The sequence below is a fragment of the Marmota marmota genome, unplaced genomic scaffold (assembly GCF_001458135.2).
Source record: "Marmota marmota marmota unplaced genomic scaffold, marMar, whole genome shotgun sequence".
Lineage (NCBI taxonomy): Eukaryota > Metazoa > Chordata > Mammalia > Rodentia > Sciuridae > Marmota > Marmota marmota.
The window spans coordinates 134,851-154,948 of record NW_026000305.1 but is presented as its reverse complement, the minus strand read 5'-3'; the positions used below and the strand labels follow the sequence as shown (position 1 = coordinate 154,948).

General features: G+C 40.0%; 1 protein-coding gene across 2 annotated transcripts; it reads left to right on the top strand.

Annotated features, from left to right (window-relative positions):
- Positions 1-685: 685 nt before the first annotated feature.
- Positions 686-2,504, top strand: LOC107156061 (transcription elongation factor A protein-like 4). 2 transcript variants are annotated; one of them, XM_048797266.1, is made up of 3 exons: positions 689-869; positions 1,409-1,478; positions 1,732-2,504. In XM_048797266.1, the coding sequence occupies exon 3, from the start codon at positions 1,759-1,761 to the stop codon at positions 2,356-2,358; it is 600 nt and encodes a 199-aa protein (XP_048653223.1). In that variant the 5' UTR covers positions 689-869; positions 1,409-1,478; positions 1,732-1,758; the 3' UTR covers positions 2,359-2,504. The 2 variants fall into 2 exon arrangements, with proteins under 2 accessions (XP_015357595.1, XP_048653223.1); XM_015502109.2 differs by lacking the exon at positions 1,409-1,478 and having other exon boundaries at positions 686-869.
- Positions 2,505-20,098: the final 17,594 nt, after the last annotated feature.

Below are 20,098 nucleotides of genomic sequence, written 5' to 3'. Positions count from 1 at the left end.
ATGATTTATCCCCAACAATCTGAATTGTTGCGTACTCACCTAGCATCACCTCTAGTTTAATATTTCCCAACATTTTAAATTTTAAAATAATGCCTTGCTATTACTGATAACTTATGTCAAACTAGTCTAGAATAGGTTTAGTAAACTTATTACTTTTCTAGCGCTAATTAAAACACCACACATTCGTTCTCTTACCGTTGTAGGAGTCAACAATCTCAAATCAGTTTTATTGGACTGAAATCAAGGTGCTGGCAAAGTCTTCCTCCTTTTTTTAAGGATCTGGGGGGGATTAGACAAAGGCGTTTTTCAAAGTGATTGTGAGCTTCAGGATTTGCTGTCAAACCTGATGAAAATGGGCATCTGAGAGGGATGATGTGAGAGGATGCTGTTAGGTGAACCAGGTAATGCACCTGGGGTCCGGTTTTCAACTCCTCCTCCTTTCTCTCTCTCTCTCTCTCTCTCTCTCTCTCTCTCACACACACACACACACACACACACACACACACACACACACGAGAGAGAGAGAGAGAGAGAGAGAGAGAGAGAGAGACACGCGTGCGCGCGCGCGCGCACACACACACACACACACACACACACACCTCTTCAGCAGCTTCAAAGTCTCTAGGATTTGTGGGGGGGTGAGGTGCTTTGGCATAGTATGGGGGGGAGCCGCGGGTAAACTCAAGTGACGCAGCTTTCACGTGACCAGCTGGGGCCCAACCTAGGCATTAGCCTTTGCGCCTGCCTGATCGCGCGCCCTGCAGTTGGATCCCTGCATCCCTACAGAACTCTCTTCTGGGTGGCGGGTGATCCTTAGAAGGCTTCCGTGAGCTAGAGGACACACGCAGGTCTGTCCTGGGTCTTTGAAGGTCAGTACGAAGGCAGGGGCTGTCATCAGACCCTGGGCAGGGGTGGAGGTGGGTGGCAGCAGGATCCTTCTGCAGTTGGCTGGGGGCGGGGGAAGGGATCAGCGAGGTCAGTGAGGAGGGGGACCCGGAGCGGCAGGGACTGAAGGGCCTTGCAGAAGTCCAGGTGCCTTCTCGAACCTCCGCCCCATTCCTCCATCCATTTTAGAGCAAGTCATGCGGTGGGGGGCAACCCTGCAATGCGACAGTGAAACGTAGACGCCTTCTGGAAATAACCCCCTTCTCATACTCTGCACCTATGAAATGGAACTGCATAACCTGGGCAAAAGCGGGGAAGGGGTGAGGCAGGTTGCCTTCGGGTAGGGGGACGTGCAGACCCAAACATACTGTGCAAAGTATCCTGGTTTGATGCCCAAGACCTGAAAAGAAATGGCGACTTGAAGTAGAGGAGAAGGTTGAGTGAGGAGGGCCTGGATTTAAAAAAGGGACCCCAGTCCCTGTCAGTCCTGAGCGCCCTGCTCCGCCCCGTATCCTGTCTGCAGGTCTGCGCATCTGTTCCCAGAGCTCTGGGAGGCCTGTAAAAGAGGAGCAACCCGCCCAGGATCCCTGCAGGTCAGTGAGGCGGGGTGTGCAGCACGGACAGGGACCCAGAAGGGGTAAGAGTGCGGAGGGCACAGTCCCGGGAATGCTTGCTGTAGGGGTAGGAATGTGTGGTAAGGGGCTTGCAGAGGCACACTTGGAGGGCTGGGCAAGCTAAGAGGAACTCTCACAAGGGCAAGATGCAATACCCTGTGGACCTGTGTTACACCCCCATTCAGTTTCCCATGTCTCTTCTTAGTCTTCTCTTCTCTTCCCCCATTCCCAGGACAGGAAAAGGAGAGGAAATCGTGACATGGAAGAACTCTACAGTGAAAACAGAGGAACACCTTCCAACCAAGGAAAGAAGGAAAATGAAGAACAGCCACAGGATGAGGAAAAGCCAGAAGGAGCCTGTACTCTGAAAGACAAGGAAATGTTAGAAAATGAGGAAAAGACTGCACATCAGGAAATGCTGAAGGATAAGGAAAAGCCAGAAAGTAAGAGAACAGCAAAAGAGGAAGGAAAGCCAGAGAGAGAGGGAAAGGTGGAAAGTGAGGAAAAGCCAGAGTGCTCAGGAAAGCCAGAAAGTGAAACAAGGGCTGCAGAAAAGCGCCTGGCTGAGGATGACATACCCAGGAAAGCCAAAAGAAAAACTGACAAGGGGCTGGCTCATTACCTCAAGGAGTATAAAGAGTCCATACATGATATGAATTTCAGCAATGAGGATATGATAAGAGAATTTGACAGTATGGCTAAGGTGAAGGATGACATGAGAAAAAGCAGACAGAAATTAGGGAGGCTTTTGTGGATGCAAAGAAATTTAGAGGACCCCTTCTACCCAAGGGGCCCAAGGGAATTCAGGGGTGGCTGTAGAGCCCCACGGAGAGACCTTGAAGACATTCCCTATGTGTAGTGCTCCTGGCAGGCAATTGCCAGGTCTTGTGTTTTAAGCTAATACATTAAGTGTCTCTTCTGTTACCAGAAGTTCTTTTGACACTATTGCAGCACTCATTTTGTGTTTATGTAGGGAATTTTCCCCATGTGTATTGCAAAGTTGTTGTGATTTTGGAAAAATAAAGGAGTTTACAGTATCATCTACAGAATCTGTTTGTTTTTGTAAAAGGAAAGTGTAGTGTATGTATGCACAGGGAAGATAGAAAGTTTTGATCCCTAAAAGGTTAACAATTGTTTTTCTGAGTTGTGGGCTGTGGGTGATTTTCTTTCCTTGTTTCCTTTCAACTTGTCTGTTTATTTTTTTCCTAAAGAAAACAGATTTCTTATCTCACAAAAAGTGATAAGATATTTAAAAATTAGAAAACAGTACATAAATAACAATGGAAAAAATTGTTCAATAAGCTTATAAAGGCTGTGGAAACACTTAAAATTCTTGTTGTCAAAACTAAAATTGTAGGTAAAACTCCCATTACCTCTGGGACTCATATTTGGAGGAATCTATGGTTATTACAAACCCCTTACTCGTAAGGGACTGTTCTCTTATCTGTCAAATGGGGATAATACTTGCATTCCATAACTGCTGAGTATATTACCTGAAGTACAAAGTGTGTGAAATGTGTTAGATTGCCTTCTACTTTATCCCCAGTACTAGCAGAACCAAGACTCCTTTAGACACTTGGAGAAAGACTGGGGTACATCTCACATGTACCTGGGGTTACATTCAGGAAGTTGAAAGGTAGGTATTATCCTCCCCTATGTAATACCATGTCTGCTAGGCACTGTGCCCCTTCTCATAAATCTTGCAACCTCCAAAGGATCCCAGTGTTGCTGATGGGCAGGCATCAAGACAAAGCCCAATTGATTTCTCTGGAATCTCCAGTAAACCAAGTCAACTCTATTCCAAGCCATGACATCTATAGAAATATGGATAATACCCTTTTCCTCACTTTTGAGTTTTACTTACCAAATTTAGTAACATCTCAATGATAACTTTGGCCCCTGATGGATTTCATATTTTTAGTAAAATAATTCTTTCTCGGTTGGTTGATAGCATTTTTGCATGCAGCAGTCTCTCTACCAGATTCAGATGTGAGAGACTGGGGTAAATTTTGAATAACACACTTGCTATTCTCATATGTCAGTGACTTGTCCAATTTTTTGTCATCCTTAGAAGAAATTTTGTCCTAGGTAACTCTTGGTAGGTACTGCCTTACCAGTTTAATACATTTGTGAATATTAGAGCATTGCTACACAGAAAGTGATCTGTGGATGAGCTGCATCAACATCATCTGAGAGAAAGTTAGAAAATACAGAATCTCAGGTCCCTACACCAAACATACTGAATCAAAATCTTCATTTTAACAATACCCTGAGGTGATTTCTGTGCATATTGAAGTTTGAGAAACACTGGCTTTATGCCAGGTGCAGTGGTGCATGCCTACAATCCCAACAGCTCAGGAAGCTAAGGCAAAGAAGATTGTGAGTTCAAAGCTCAGCCTCAGCAAAAGTGAGGTGCTAAGCAACTCAGTGAGACCTGACTCTAAATAAAATACAAAGTAGGGCTGGGGATGTGGCTCAGTGGTGGAGTTCAATCACCAATATCTCCCCCAAAAAAACAAACACTGGTTTATAAGGAGACTCTCCTCAGCCACCCCACTCTTACCTCATGAAATAGGTTTCTAGGAAGATAAATATATGCATTATATAATACATACATCACAGATTATTAAGTAGACCTGTGTTGTCAAACTGCAGTTTCATCCCCCTACATTGATTAGTATATCTCAAATTCAGTGAAGACTTGCAATATGTTTAATTAAATGGTATATAATAAAATCAGAGCCAGATAGTAAATATCAGACTATATTTCAGGTAGATAAAGTGCATATATTTTTGTGAAATTTGTGTTTCAGTTATGTATACATGTACATGTGTGTACCTGAATTGTGAATAATTTATTTCTGGCTGTGGGCTGGAGTTTTAAAAAATTGGAAAACATTGGATTCTGCTTTTCAAAGCACAATATGACCTTTATCCTGGTACCCCTAGTGCCTAGCACAGTTCTTAATGAATTTAGAAATAATAGTAGCTGAATCAAGAGTTTTTGTCCCACATAATTCCCTATCTACATAAATAACTGTGGAGTCTTCTTTAGCAGTGTTTACTTGCAGTTCCAAAAGGAACACTATGGAAAAGGGCTTGTACCACAAATTTAACCCTATCTCATTTGATTAATGCATTAGTCCTGGGGTTGTACCCAGGGCCTCACACACACACTAGAAAATCATTCTATCCCTGAGATACATCACCAGCCATTACTAATGCATTTTAAGGTGTGTTAGCTTGACACCTATCAAAATCACCAAAAGAAAATGTCAACTATTTGACCCACTCCTAAGTTCCAGTGAATAAATCTCTGGAATCTCTGTTTTTATCAGGCATCCTAAGTGATTCTAATTCACACTAAAAGGGCATTGATTTATATATTCATTATGATTTCAGTCACATTCAGTGCAAACCATAAAGTAAGCAGAAAAAAGAATTATAGTGTCTCTCTTATTTTTGGATGGTGAGGGAGGGAAGACCTTTCTAAAGTATAAAACAAATTTTGGGAGTAAGAATCCAACAGGCAACAATTACTATATCTACTGAACAGAACCTGCAAGTGTCTTTAGAGAAAATTATGCCTGTAAATAAAGGCATAAGCAAGGCACCTTGTAGTATGTTGTATTTTCTGCTTCAGATGCCCTGAAAACTAGGGTAGCTAACCAGTTTTATTACTATGGGAGACTCATGGGACCACAAATGGCAATGTTTGCAAATCTAAAGTTTATTGAAGAAAAAAGAATGCAACATAGAAGTAGCATGGATATACACCATAGCCAAAATTTCATAGCAAGGGATCTAGAATGGCTAGGTATGACCTCCAATCATCTTCCCTCTCTATAAGAGCTCTGAAAAGATGTATTTATTTTGGGTCCAGAAACACTGATGTGTACATGGAACCAGAGAGCACAAAAGAGGGTCTCTGGTACACTGCTGCTTATGTAGGCATATTCTTTTTTTTAAATTTTTTTATTAGCTACACATGACATTACAATGATCTTGGCAATTCATACATGTAGGCATATTCTTGCTGCATCGCCAGCCCCAACAGCAGAATCCTTGGAAGAAAGGTCCATCTATATCAGAAACAAATAATCTGACTGAAATTAATAAAACTTATGAGCTGATACAAATCACTCAAAACTCCTCAAATTCATGATTATAAGACAATATGCTTAATTCAGCATGCTCTATGCTTTTACCATGGGTCAATATCCATGTGCATTTCTTATTTTAATAGAAAAATTCAAGCAAATCTCAATTCTGCCCCAGATAACCTTGAAGAATAATGTTTTTTCCCTTTCTCCTCACAATGTATATAAAGCTAAATAGAGGTGCTCTTTTCCAGTGCAGGCACTTTTCCCCATGACCGTCACTAATTTGCTGCATATTTCCCCATCTTCCCATCCTGGTTCAATCTCCATTCTTCTCTACCCTGCTCTGTGATTCAAGGAAGAATGGCTTACATGGACCACATCAGATGGCTCTTTTGATCTCTTTAATCCCGTAATGGAGAATGTGGTCAGGAAATTTTTCTTCCAACTTGTTCCCTGAAGGTGTCAGCACATGCTAGCAGAGTCCTTTATCTAAGGTTCCTAGGAGGTGGCTTTCTCCATAGGCTCTGTATATTTAGTAGTTCTCTTCATTTGTCTTTCAGGCCTACTTCATGGAGATGAAATAATTATCAAAAACATGTGGGAGTATGTGTTCATATAGAGTATGCATAGGGAAATGAGAACATTGGAGGTTAAGAACACATGTAGATACATACTCCCAGAAAGCTTTCATGGCAGGTTTGAGAGAGTCTTTTGTCTTAGGGCAGGCACAGCTGAAGACCAAGCCCAGGTCCTTGTAGTGTTGCAGTTCTATTGACAATGAAATGCTCCATCTGCTATGGTTTTTACAATAAATTAAGAACAGTAGTAGGGATGGAATGGAACCCTTATGTATGGGATAGGGGCATTTGTGCAGGCACACTCTAATCCATTGTGAAATGCATTGGTGAGAGGGTTGTCAGCATCCTTAAAGATTTCTGTGTGTCTTTATGAGTTGAAGGTGATGGTGGAGAATGCTGCAGTAAAATTTTACTACCTAATCTTAATGTGAATTATTGGATCTCAGAGTGGTGGAAGAGAGGTAACAAGTCTTAATTAGCTAAGGCAAAGTGAGTGCAACACCAAAATAAGCCACAGTAATAAAATGCTAATGAGAGGATTTTTGACCTACAGGGATCTGTCGTGATAGTAATAAGAGCATTCCTAAAGTGAGATAATTGGACAACCTGTCAGATGCTGCCTGACATATTTAGGCAGAAAAGAAAGTAGGTATGTTAGAAACCCTAACTCAAGTTGTTGTAGTGGTGTTTCTCTACTTCATTCCTAACAAATGAGAAGGCAAGCCCTCTACAGCCACTGGTACACTATTAATCTTTCATCAAAATTTCCCCAGTGGACCTGCAAATACTTTCCAGGTTGACTGTGCACTAAGACAAGAGAGATACCAAGACATTGTAAGAGTGATTACTAAAGTTTTTGAATTGATGGTAATCTCTGGATACCCCAAACTGTATCATAACCCATGATCATACTAAAGAGCTTTTGGAAATGACTGACTAAGGCAACAATTGTTCTCTTTTTGAAAAGTAGCCCCTGTATGATAGAAGCAACCAAATATCTGACTATGGAATTCCAGATAACTAATGCATCCTAAATTGCTTATCAGGAGCAGATCCAGCAAATCACAGAAGAGATGTACACAGAAGAATTCTGTTTAAAATTGAAATTATAGATAAATAAATGAACCTAAGGATGAGTACAAGGCACAAGAAAATGGCACAGGCAGGATGTTCAGACTCTCAAGGTAGCTTTTCCTGTTGCTGAACTATCAATTCATATTTATGGCCTAATGGAACATTCCTTATGACTGAAGAAGAGAGTAGAGATTGGAACTGAAAGAGTAGAACAAAGGTAAATTCTCCTAATGGGAAGAAATTTAGATGACATACTGTGTTAATCAAATTTTCATCACTGTGACTAAAATATATGACAAGAACAACTTAGAGGAGGAAAAGTTTATTGGGGTATCACAATTTTGTAGGAAGTGATGCAGAACATCATGGTGGAAAGGCATGGTGGAGAAAAGCTACTCAGCCCATGACAGCCAGGAAGGAGAGAGAGAGAGAGAGAGAGAGAGAGAGAGAGAGAGAGAGAGAGAGCGCACAAGGAGCCAGGGACAAAATATAATCCCTCCAGTGATCTATTTCCTCCAGCCATGACCTACCTGCCTACAGTTACCACCCAATACAGTAGTCCTTTCAAATTACTAATCCATCATTGATTCACTGATTGTTATAGCTCTCATAATCTCATAATTTCACCTCTGAATATTGCTGCATTGGATAACCTATCAGCTTTTGGGGGGCATCTCATCTCCGAAGAATAACATATATCTTGATCACATGGGATGCAAAAAGATATTATTCAAATTCAAGAGCAATTGGACTAGCAAATTGGCTAACTAGATTTCCAGTGACTTGGAGTGCAAAATTGGGAAACTGATGAGAAGGAAATCTGGAGAAGTATGTACATGGACTGCTCACAAAGTGAGCAAAATGTCAAGATATGTCTTGCTAACTTAAATGATCACCAAAAGGCATTGTTTATGGAAGAAATTCTTAATAATTAGTAAGACAATAGAAGTTAGGATTCTATCAGTGATAGATTAGCTTGTATCAGAGCAAACCCTCCCATGACAGATTATTAGAAAAGCTGAACAAAACAAAAATTATGCTGAAAATCATTGGAAAGATATCAAGGAAGTGAAGACTTCTATAAATGCAATCTAAAAGCAGCCCACAGAGGTGAATGCTACCCTTGACACAACTTTAGTCATGAGGAATTTGCTGGTAGGAAAGTTGAGGATATTAGTGTTCTTAGCCATCATCATTCTGTTTCTGTGAAACAGAAATTGAAGTTGAGGTTCTAAAGGAGGGGTTCCAATATACATCTTTGAACTTCAGTTGGAACCAGGAAAGGTTATATCTTAGGCTATATCTATGCTTACATGACTTAAACCCAGCTTTAAATAAGATAAGTCACAAATTAAATCAGGGCAAGTTGCCTCTATCCCAGCTGGGGGCCTCAGACCTACAGAATAAGGAATGAATTCTGCCAAAAAGAATGAACTTGATAGCATACCCCTCCTACCCTCCAGATAGAAACTAATTTCAGCTGACACCTTATTTCAAACTTATAAGATTGTAAGCAGGGAATCCAGCCAACTTGTGCAAAAGTTCTGACTTATAGAACTGTTAAAATAATAAGTGGATGTATAGGCTGCTAAATTTTAAGTAATTTGTTATACAATAATGGGGTACTAATACATATTTTGGTACTGAAAATACCAAATACCTAAAATGTGACAGTAAATTGGGAAACGGTCAGTGAATAGATGCTGGGAGAATTTTGAAAAGCATGATTACTTGATCTGAGTATAAAGTAAAAATAAAAAGCTTAACAACTCTGCTAGTGAGGCAACAGTAGGTTGTGTGGAATGTGCTACTAGAAACTGGAGGAAGGGAGATCTGTATATTAAGTGGCATGAAGATTAGAGAAATTGTTTCCCACAGTTATGTGTAAAGTAGAACTTGTGATAGACGTGGACATTTAGCTGAGATTTCCAAGAAATGTTTTGAGGTTTCTTGCTATTTGTTATAAAACGTGATAGGAATGATCATTTGAGGGATTATCTGTTAAACAAAAAGCAGCAAGGACATAATGACTTGGGAAAATTCCATATTATTATCCAAATGGCAAAATACACTAAAATTAAGAGATTTCTTCCAAAAATATGGCATTGTGGAAGAAGGTATATCTGGTACAAACTTTTGCTGAAACCTCAAAAAGACAAAATCCAAGTACTCTGTCACATAAAGGTCATTTTCAAGAAATTAAAAATATAACTTTCACATTCTCTCAACCAAATTATATGGCTTCTAGGAAGTTTAGAGAATGTTGAACTCAGTGACTGAGAAATAGAGATTCAAAGCAGAAGGATTCAATGTGACACTACTAGCTTGAAGATGGAGGGCACCATGCAATAAAGAATGTGCATGGGCTTTAGGAACTAAGAGCAGCCACACCCAGCTACCTAATATAAAGAAAGATGATGTCAAAAATATTTGATTGTAGATTTTCTCCAATGGAGTAAAATTCAGTGGCATTTATATAGGATTCTTAAGATTCTTTTATAAATTCTTAATATTCAGCAGAAACACTACCAGTTTGAAATGAAATAGGATATACAATAAAATGAGGCCATCAGACTCCCCCAAATTCTCCTAGTGTGATAAAACTACTCAGCTGGGAACATGTGCTGCCTTCAGTGAAAAAGGAAGGGTTACTCAAAGACAGATCTAAGAGCTTAGACTACAGAGCTGAGAGGACAGAGGCAAGAGCACAGAAGTTAAAGCTGATAGCCACAGGGGATTATCCCCAGACCTTAAACACTAGTAAGGAAACATTTTTGAGCCAGTGGCCTCTTTTTATCTTCCATTTCACATACTTTTGTCTGGAACTGGTGTGCTACATCTAATTACCACATATGGGGAGTTTTGCAGACGTAGAATTTATCTCCTTAGTTTCACAGATCCACAGGCATGGGGGAGAGATGTCTTCAGAAATTTTTCTTAATGGATTATGCCCAAGATCCTCATCAACACTGATTTAGATGATTTAAGATGGTGATATTTTGACATTTGAGTTGATGCTGTTAATGTGATGGGATTAAAGGAAATCTTCAGAGGAGCTAAGTGTGTTTTGCTAAGAAATTCATGAATTTAGGGAACCAGAAAGCAGACAATGGCAAGAAGAATTCTAAAATAGCTCTGTAAATTACCACCACACAATATATAAATACCTTCTTCAGTTAATCAAATAATAATATATGTGTTGCTGTGAAGAACTTTTGTAGATGTAATTAGAGTGTCAAATCAGTTTGTCCTTAACTGGAAGATTATCTGGGTGAGCCTGACCAAATTATATTATCCCTTAAAATACAGATCTAAGATCAGAGAAAGATAAGTCAGAGATTAGAAGAATGAGATTAAATGTACCTTTACACAGCAAAGATTGGAAGGGCTACAGGGTTAGGAACGCAAATGACCATTAGTTGCTAAAAACAGCCTGGTTAACAGCCAAAAAATAATGGGGACCACAGGCCTATATCTGCAAGGAACTGACTTAGGAGAACAAGCTGAATGATCTTGGAAGCAGATTTTCCCCACAAAGCCTCCAGATGAGTTAGATTGACATCTTTATTTCAACCTTGCGAGACCTTAAGCAGAGAATAGGATCATGCTGGGCCAGACCTCTGACCTATAAACTTTTGAGCTAATGAATGAGTGTTTTATTAAGCTTCTAAGTGTAATTTGTTATGCAATAGTAAATGAAAGCCTTATGAAACATAAATATCTTTTCTTTTTTTTCCTCTGGAGCCTTTTTTATTTTAAAGAGCTATATTTCAAAGAGTTATATTTTCTTGCTGGTCAGAGACACAAATGAAGGCCACAAAATAGATATTTAAGAAAAACTTGTAGTTCTTTCTGTTTTAGGTCAAGTGTAGGAATCATCAAGCCAGATATACTTTTGTCAAAATACTATGTCTTACACTTCGAATACAGTAAAACACTTTAACTTTATTGTATTCTTTTAAAAAACTGTACTTGTTGGGGCTGGGGTTGTGGCTCAGCGGTAGAGCACTCACCTAGCGCATGCGAGGCCCTGGGTTCAATCCTCAGCACCACATAAAAATAAATAAATAAATAGAATGAAGGTATTGTGTCAAACTACAACCAAAAATAAATAAATATTTTTAAAAACTGTATTTGCAGTAGCTCCTCTTTCATTTATGATTTTATTGAATCTTTTTTTAGTCTGGTTAAAGTTCATGAATTTTGGTGATCTTAAAAAATTCAGTATCATTTATGTTTTCTGTTATTTTTTTTATTTCACTTATTTCTGCTCTAAGCTTTATTATATCCTTCCTTCTGCTAACTTTGTGGTCGGTTTGTTCTTTTAATTCTTTGATATGTAAAGTTAGGTTCTTTATTTGAGATCTTTTTTTTTTCATTTTTAATCTAGGCATGTATCACTATAAGCTTTTTTTTTTTATTCTATACCCTCCATTTTGGTATACTGTATTTTCATGTGTCTTTGTCTCAAGATTTTTTTTTCTATTTTCTATTTGAATTTCTTCTTTGACTCATTAGTCATTGACAAGTATGCAGTTAAATTTACATTTGTTTTTAAATTGATTTTATTTTTTAAAATACATGACAATGGAATGCATTGCAATTCTTATTACACATATAGAGCACAAATTTTCATATCTGTGTATATAAAGTATGTTCACACCAATTCTTTATACACGTACTTTGGATAATGATGTCCATTACATTCCACCATCATTGCTAATCCTCTGCCCCCTCCCTTCTCCTCCCACCCTTCTACCCTATCTAGAGTTCATCTAATCCTCCCATGCTTCCCCTCCCTACCCCACTATGAGTTAGACTCCTTATATCAGAGAAAACATTTGGCATTTGTTTTTTGGGGATTGGCTAACTTCACTTAGCATTATCTTCTCCAACTGCATCCATTTACCTGCAAATGCCATGATTTTATTCTCTTTTATTCCTGAGTAATATTCCATTGTGTATATATGCCACATTTTTAATCCATTCATCTACTGAACGGCATTTAGGTTGGTTACACAGTTTAGCTATTGCGAATTGTACTGCTATAAACATTGATGTGGCTGTGTCCCTGTAGTATGCTGTTTTTAAGTCCTTGGGTATAGACTGAGGAGAGGAATAGCTGGGTCAAATGGTGGTTCCATTCCCAGTTTTCCAAGAAATCTCCATACTGCTTTCCATATTAGCTGCACCAATTTGCAGTCCCGCCAGCAGTGTATGAATGTACTTTTTTCCCACACATCACTGTTTTCTCTGATATAAGGAGTCTGACTCATAGTGCGGTAGGGAGGAGGAGCATGGGAGGAATTAGATGAACTCTAGATAGGTTAGAAGGGTGTGAGGATAAGGGAGGGGGCGGGGGTTAACAATGATGGTGGAATATGATGGACATCATTATCCAAAGTACATGTATGAAGACACGAATTGGTGTGAACATACTTTATATACACAGATATGAAAATTTGTGCTCTACCCCCTCGCCAACACTTATTGTTGTTTGTCTTCATAATAGATGCCATTCTGACTTGAGTGAGATGATATCTTAGAGTAGTTTTGATTTGCATTTCTCTAATTGCTACAGATGATGAACATTTTTTCATATATTTGTTGATTGATTGTACATCATCTTCTGAGAAGTGTCTGTTCATGTCCTTGGCCCATTTATTGATTGGGTTATTTGTTATTTTTGGTGCTTAGCTTTTTGAGTTCTTTATATACCCTAGTGCGCTATCTGATGTATGAGGGGTAAAAAGTTGCTCCCAAGGTGTATACTCTCTATTCACCTCACAGATTGTTTCTTTTACTGAAAAGAAACTTTTTAGTTTGAGTCCATCCCATTTATTGACACAGAGACTAACCCACAAAATTACAATTATCTTATATTAGACAAAGGCGCCAAAAGCATGCATTGGAGAAAAGATAGCCTCTTCAACAAATGGTGCTGGGGAAACTGGAAATCCATATGCAACAAAATGAAATTAAACCTCTATCTCTCACCATGCACAAAACTCAACTCAAAATGGATCAGGGACCTAGGAATTAAACCAGAGACTCTGCATCTATTAGAAGAAAAAATAGGCCCTAATCTTCATCATGTGGGATTAAGCCCTAACTTCCTTAATAAGACTCTGATAGCTCAAGAATTAAAACTAAGAATCAATAAATGGGATGGACTGAAACATAAATATATTTTCTATGTGTGCCCTTCATGAGTGGCTGATCTATAAACCTATTCCCAAAGCTATCTCATCATTAATTTTCTAATGTAAATCTCTCCAAGTCCCTGATCATTCAATCTTTTATTCATTGCCAATGAGGCAAAATAGATCCAAACCCCCAACGGTGATAGATTTTATTAAAAAATTGACACTCATATGAACCACACAAAATTTTACTCATTGGTAGCATGTCTTTTTCCAGTCATTTCTTTGGATTATCTCTGAGTTGCAATATAGTTCAGCACTATTCACTTGCAACATACCGCCAAAATACATCTATAAATGAAGCCATTGTTTGTCTCTCTTTTTCTAAGTGGTCATGAGGATGATGAACTCCCCATGAGGGCATACATGATGTACATAGTATTTTATTCAGTTTCTGCTACTGTAACAGATACCTACAATAAATCAACTTATAAAGAGGGAAATTTTGTTTTGGTTCATGGTTTTGGAGGCTTTATTTTATTTTCAGCTGACCCTGTTGCTGTGAGCCTGTTTCAACACTATGTGTCATGATGGGAGCAAGTGGCAGAGGAGACACATCCACCTCATGACTGAGTATGGGAGAGAAAGAGGGACAGGAAGGGGTTAGTGTCCCAATAGCCCCTTCAAGGGCACATACTGGAAGACCTCTCACTAGGCCCCATTTCTTAAAGGTTCAATCACCTCCAAAATGCACCACTCTGGGGAACAAGCCTTTAACAATTGGCTTATAGAGGACATTCCAGATCTACACTATAGAACATAGGTTGAGAAAGAGCAGAAATAGCAGAAGTATATATCAAAGGAGTCTGGTCCAACTGCACATTTCATTTACCTGTACCTTCTTGACTTACTCATGCCTACTTTTAAAGCCATTTTCAACTAATGCTGGAAAGTTGGTACACACAACACACTTTATTATTTAGGAGAGTAAACAGAAACAAGTTCACAATGTGTGACTCATTTGTGCAGAAAATTAATATCGCACAATCAAGTATTAAGTCTGTTCTAGGTTTTAGTAGCAAGCCAAGAGCTATGGTTTTGCTCTAAAACTGTAGGACTGTGTAGTTTAATTCTACTACTGGGGCTTTCTAAGACTTCATGGATCCTCTGTGTCTAACACACACCCACAATACAATTGGATTTCCAGGGTCATGAGACTGATGTGTGAGAGAAGCTTGCACTATATAGCCTGGACCTACTGTAGATACTGTAGATCTTTTTTCCCCTCTGATTACCACTCAAAACTAGAAATTGTGCATAGTCCAAGCACAAAAGTAATATGATATATGTTGCCTCTAAAATCAAAAGCCTGAATTTCCATAAATTAAGTGGAAAAAGATCATCTTCAGGTATGTGCTCAACTGCTGCTCCTCCAGGGCATCTTCCCAACTTCCTGGCCTCCCATGATGGCAAGCATGCTTTCACCCTTTTGTGAAGCTATGTTCCTGTGGCATGTACAGAACCCCCCACTGGGTCTTTTTACAGCACAAATCCCACAGTTGGTTAGTTTCACTTTGCAGAGTCTATGTTCCTGGGGTTGAGAAGTCCCATCCACTACAGAACAGGAGCTCTCCTTGGTGCTGCAGATTATGTATTCTTTAATAATGTCAGCTTGGACTGTAAACTACAATAGCACTGTTCAGCTTGTGAAGCTCATGACTTCCCAATCTTTGGGAGACTGTAAACAAACCCTGACTAAACAACTTAATTTCTTTATCCAAGGTTATTTAGGTAGATAGGGGCTAAAAGGAGAAGAATTCATGATTCCTGACTTAGTCATTATTATTTCCAATTTTACTAAGTGCCTAATATTTGTCATTTAATTATGCTGGGCATTAGGAATATGAGTATGATATAGACAGGCTATGCCCTAAGATTCAAAGAGTATAATGCCAATATTTCTCATTTTTTACCACAACCTACAGTGAGAAATAAACTGTTCATCACAACTTATCATACCCATATGCATATACATATAAAACACAAATTTCACAAAATTATATTCACCTTAACTACCTACAATGCAATTTGATATTTCCTATTTGTCTCTATTATATCCTATTTCATTAGAAAAGTTGTAGGTTTTGACCCACTGAATTTTTTTCAAGATCTATTTTGCATGGAGAAAGGAAAAGTGTGGTTTAGTGAACATGGTCCATTTAACAATCTGTGATGTATATATTGTATAATGTGTATATTTATCCCTTCAGGCACATGATTTCATGTGAAGTTGGAGTATGGAATCTGAGAATAGTTTCCCTTCAGGAGGTGTTTCTCCAAGTTCAGTGTGCAAAAGAATCACCTTAGGATCTTGTAAAAATGAAGATTTTAACTTGGTAGGTCTGAGATAGGGCCTGAAATTACTATCCTATTTCAGATTATCTCTCAAGTGATGCTGATGAAGCTGGTGCATAAGCCATTAAGTTTACTACTAAAAATTTAACACTCAAAATGTGTTAATGGTTCTACTGAACTTCTAAAGGTGGGACCCAATGAGAAACTCCCGTAAGTGATCTCAACCTAGGAAAGAGAATCTGCAGGCAAGATATTATTAACCTATGAGAACAAAACATAGGTATTGTTTCTGACCTAGCCTGCAATATCTGAATTTAGTGAGAATATTTATATCTCACAAACAAATCAACAAAGTGTACACAAATGATCATTTGGCTAAAAAAAGAAACCAAGGATATTAATTAGGGCCAAAGTAGCACTAGGGTGATACTACAAATAACTGATGGTGGTAACTCCAAAGTCAGGAGAAGGCTTTATCCACTTCACTATAGTGGTCAAGGGTGGTGAACATTGGCTCAGCAGTGACTCCAAATAAGTTGACATCTTAAAGCCTCTATCATTAAAGGGTGCCAAGCTTAGGATAAAGGGAACAGTGTCCAGCAGACACAGCAGAACCCAGGAGAGAGCAGCATCTATATCTCTGCTGCCTGGACTTGCCTTGGGAATAAATAAGATCTCCCTAGCTCATAGATGACAAAACTGACCCTCATAGAAATGAATTTAAGTGCCAGGCAGATGTCTCCAGCTATGAATCCCAAAGGTAATGTGAATTTTACTTATTTTACATTGACATGGAATTTTAACTGTCTTCAGTGATATCACAGGCTTAACCAACAGTTAATTGCTTATCATGTATTGTTTTCTGGTTTTAGTATTTTAATGTTATGATGATGGCAAACATAATCCATATCCTTTAAGAAAAAGCAGAGATCAGTGAACAACAATCAAAAAACTAGTCAAACATGGAGGAGCCATAGGATGGTAGAAGATCCAGGAGAAGGGACACCAGTGCCCACTGACTTGATAACACCTATGGAAGACCCACAGAGGGTATACCAGGAAGGAATGGGGGCACCTAACCATCAGGTAGTCAAACTCATTATATAGAATAGGCAAGACCTATTCTTGTTTACTATGTAGGAATAACCATTATCTCCTTTTTAGTGTACACACTTTCAGAGTTTTCTGTGTGTTCAAATGAATTATGTCAACATATTTACAGTTTTACAAAAGTTTGCTGATACTGTACCTGTGGTTCTGCAAACTGTTTATTATTTTACAATGTACCATGAACATCTTTTCCATGCACATGGGGTGAAAATTCTGTACCAAAAGACAGAGCACTGTAGTTAGATCAAAAAGCTGCTGGTAACAAGAGTGACACCTAAAGCAAAATATCAGCTTAAGGTTAAAGCACAGGACCTGGCAAGTATCTACCAGGGAAAGCAGGGCTGGCAATCTCATCAGAGAAGTCTGAATCCATGACCAAAGGCATTAAAGGTAGGGAATATCCTGTAAGCCCCTTTGGCCCCTACCTCCGCCCCTCACTCCCCTGACACCCCGCTGGCCCCTTGGGTTGAAGGCATCCTGAGCATCTCTTCGCATCCAGTGAAAACTACCCATTTTCTGTTGTTTTTTCCTTAGCTCTTCCTGAGCCCTTGACTCATCTGCACATTCTCTCATTNTCTCACCCCTTCTGGGTCCCTGTTCATGCTCCCTCCTCCCACCCCCTACTGACCTGCAGAGATCCTGGGCGGGTTGCTCCTCTTTTACAGGCCTCCCAGAGCTCTGGGAACAGATGCGCAGACCTGCAGATAGGACGCAGGGCCGGGGCGGGGCGCTCAGAAATGACCAGGACTCGGGTCCCTATCCTGAATCCAGGCCCTCCTCACTCAATCTTCTCCTCTACTACCCTCTCCCGCACCCCAGCCGCCATTTCTTTTCAGGCCTTGGGCACCAAACCAGGATGCTTTCCAAACTACGTTTGGGTCTGCGTGTCCCCTTCCCCAGAGGCGACCTGCCCAACCCATCCCCGCTTTCGGCCAGGTCATTCAATTTGTTTTCGTAGGCGCAGAGTGTAAGAGGGGGTTATCCCCAGAATGCGTCTACATTTCACTGCCGCACTGCGGGAGTGCCCCCCACCCCCGCCCCACCATGGCTTGGGCTAAAATGGATGGAGGGATGTGGGGGTCGAGAAGGCAACGGGAACTCTGCAAGGTCCTCCTTTTCCGCTGTGCCACCCCGAAACGCGCCCCTCTCCTTATGGATTTCGTTTATCCCTTCCCCTGCCCTCTGTCTGCTGCTGCACCTCCACCCCTGCCCTGGGTCCTATGGCAGCTCCCGCCTTTGTACTGACCTGCGAGGACCCGGGTCAGGCCTGCGCCTCCTCGGGCTCGCAGCAGCCAAGGCAGCAGCTTCAAGAGATGGTTCTGCATGGGCGCTGGGTCCAGGACCGCACCGCAGGGTTGGCGGGCGCGGGGGCTGGTGCCCACGTCGGCTCCAAGCCAGTCACATGAACACCGCGTCACCCTAACTGGATTCCCCCCCGCCATGCACCCTCCCCACCTCCCCTCTACCCCCATGCAAGAGGTACTGGAGGAGTTACTGACTATGGGGAGGGGGTATGGCAAAAGGGAATTGGCTCACACAAAAGAAGGGGGTGGCTTTCTGAACCCAGGTGCTTTACCTGGAGCATCTCACAGCATACTTGCATAATTTTCTTCTCAGATGCCCTTTACAGGTATGACAGCTGATCAGAGAGGGTACCCAGCTTTGCAAAGAGCTTTCAGTTCCTGAACCCCACAATCACTTTAAAAATCATCTCTATCTGACTCCAGAGCCTAGAGGTGGTGCATGTCAGGGAACTGAGTTGTCACTCTAAATGGCAGTGTTCCCAGAGTTTCTTTCTTGGCTTCTTCTTTCCTCAATTCACATATATTCTCTGTCTGGCAGTCTCATCTGCTTCCCTCTAAACACCAGTGATTCCCCAATCTGCATGTCTAGACCATTCCCTCCCCAAATCTGTCCTACCTTGCCAACTGTCTATTGGATATCACTGCCTAAATGTCCCTTAGGGACCTCAAAGTCTTTGTACCCCAAACTGATTCCACCAACTCCTCATGCCATCTCTGCTGGCCTCTCTCTAAACTGAAAACTTACCCTCCTACATTTGACTGTTAATCATTGCTGGAGAATATCAGATAGCTAACAATGAAGGCATTAAAATATGTTTTAATATGGACTTCAGATAAAGCTTCATCAAACAATTGATTTGTAACAGACTGCTATGATTGACTCCTGCTTGCTCTTCTTCCCTTTTCTTTTCCATTTATTTATTTCGCATTTGTGAAAACACTACCCAACCCAAAGATGGCTATAATGTGTCTTTTTTCATCTCTTTACTCTGTTTGGAGTTCATTGAACTTCATGGAAACATAGATTTGTATTTTTCATTATGATTGAGTATTTTTCAGTATTTATTTATTTATTTATTTGATAAGGTCTTGCTAAATTGCTGAACTTGCAATCCTCCTGCCTCGGCCTCCCAAATCACTAGGATTACAGGTGTGCACCATTGTGCTGGGCAATTTTTTTTTCCCTGTGCCTGCTTGGTGGAGTCCTACAGGTCTCTTGGGCTTGGTTCATTTTTGCACATCCTTTTACTTTCTTTTTTCTTTGGATTACATAAATTAGCCTATCTTCAAGGTCATTGATTCTTTTTTTCTACCTGCTCAGATCTGTTGTTGTTATCCCTCTAGAGAGTTTTTCATTTCAGTCTTCGTACTATTGAGCTCCAGAAACAATTTATCTTATTATTTCTATCTTTATATTTCTGTCTCCCTGCTCATAGTCTATATTTGGTGAGACATTCTTCCCATTTCATTTTATCCTTTATCAATGATTTCCTTTGGCTTTGTTGAACATTTTTAAGACAATTGATTAAAAATCTTTGTTTAGGGCTGGGGCTGTGGCTCAATGGCAGAGCACTTGCCTAGCATGTATGAGGCACTGGGTTCGATTCTCAGCATCACCTAAAAATAAGCAAATAAAGGCATTTACAACTACAAAATAAAAATTTTTTAAAAAAATCTTTGTCTGGAGCTGGGATTGTAGCTCAGTGGTAGAGCACTTGCCTAGCATATGTGAGGTCCTGGGTTCGATACCCAGCACCACACAAAACTAAATAAAAAAAAGGAATTGTGTCCATCTACAACTAAAAATATTTTTTAAAAAACTTTGTCTAAGCTAGGCACAATGGTGCACATCTATAATCCCAGAGACTCCAGAGGCTGAAGCAGGAAAATCACAAGTTTGAGACCAGCTTTAGCAACTTAGCAAGACCTTGT

Coding starts and splice junctions, on each gene's coding strand:
- LOC107156061 (XM_015502109.2), top strand. CDS start 1,759: ATGGAAGAACTCTACAGTGAAAACAGAGGAACACCTTCCAACCAAGGA.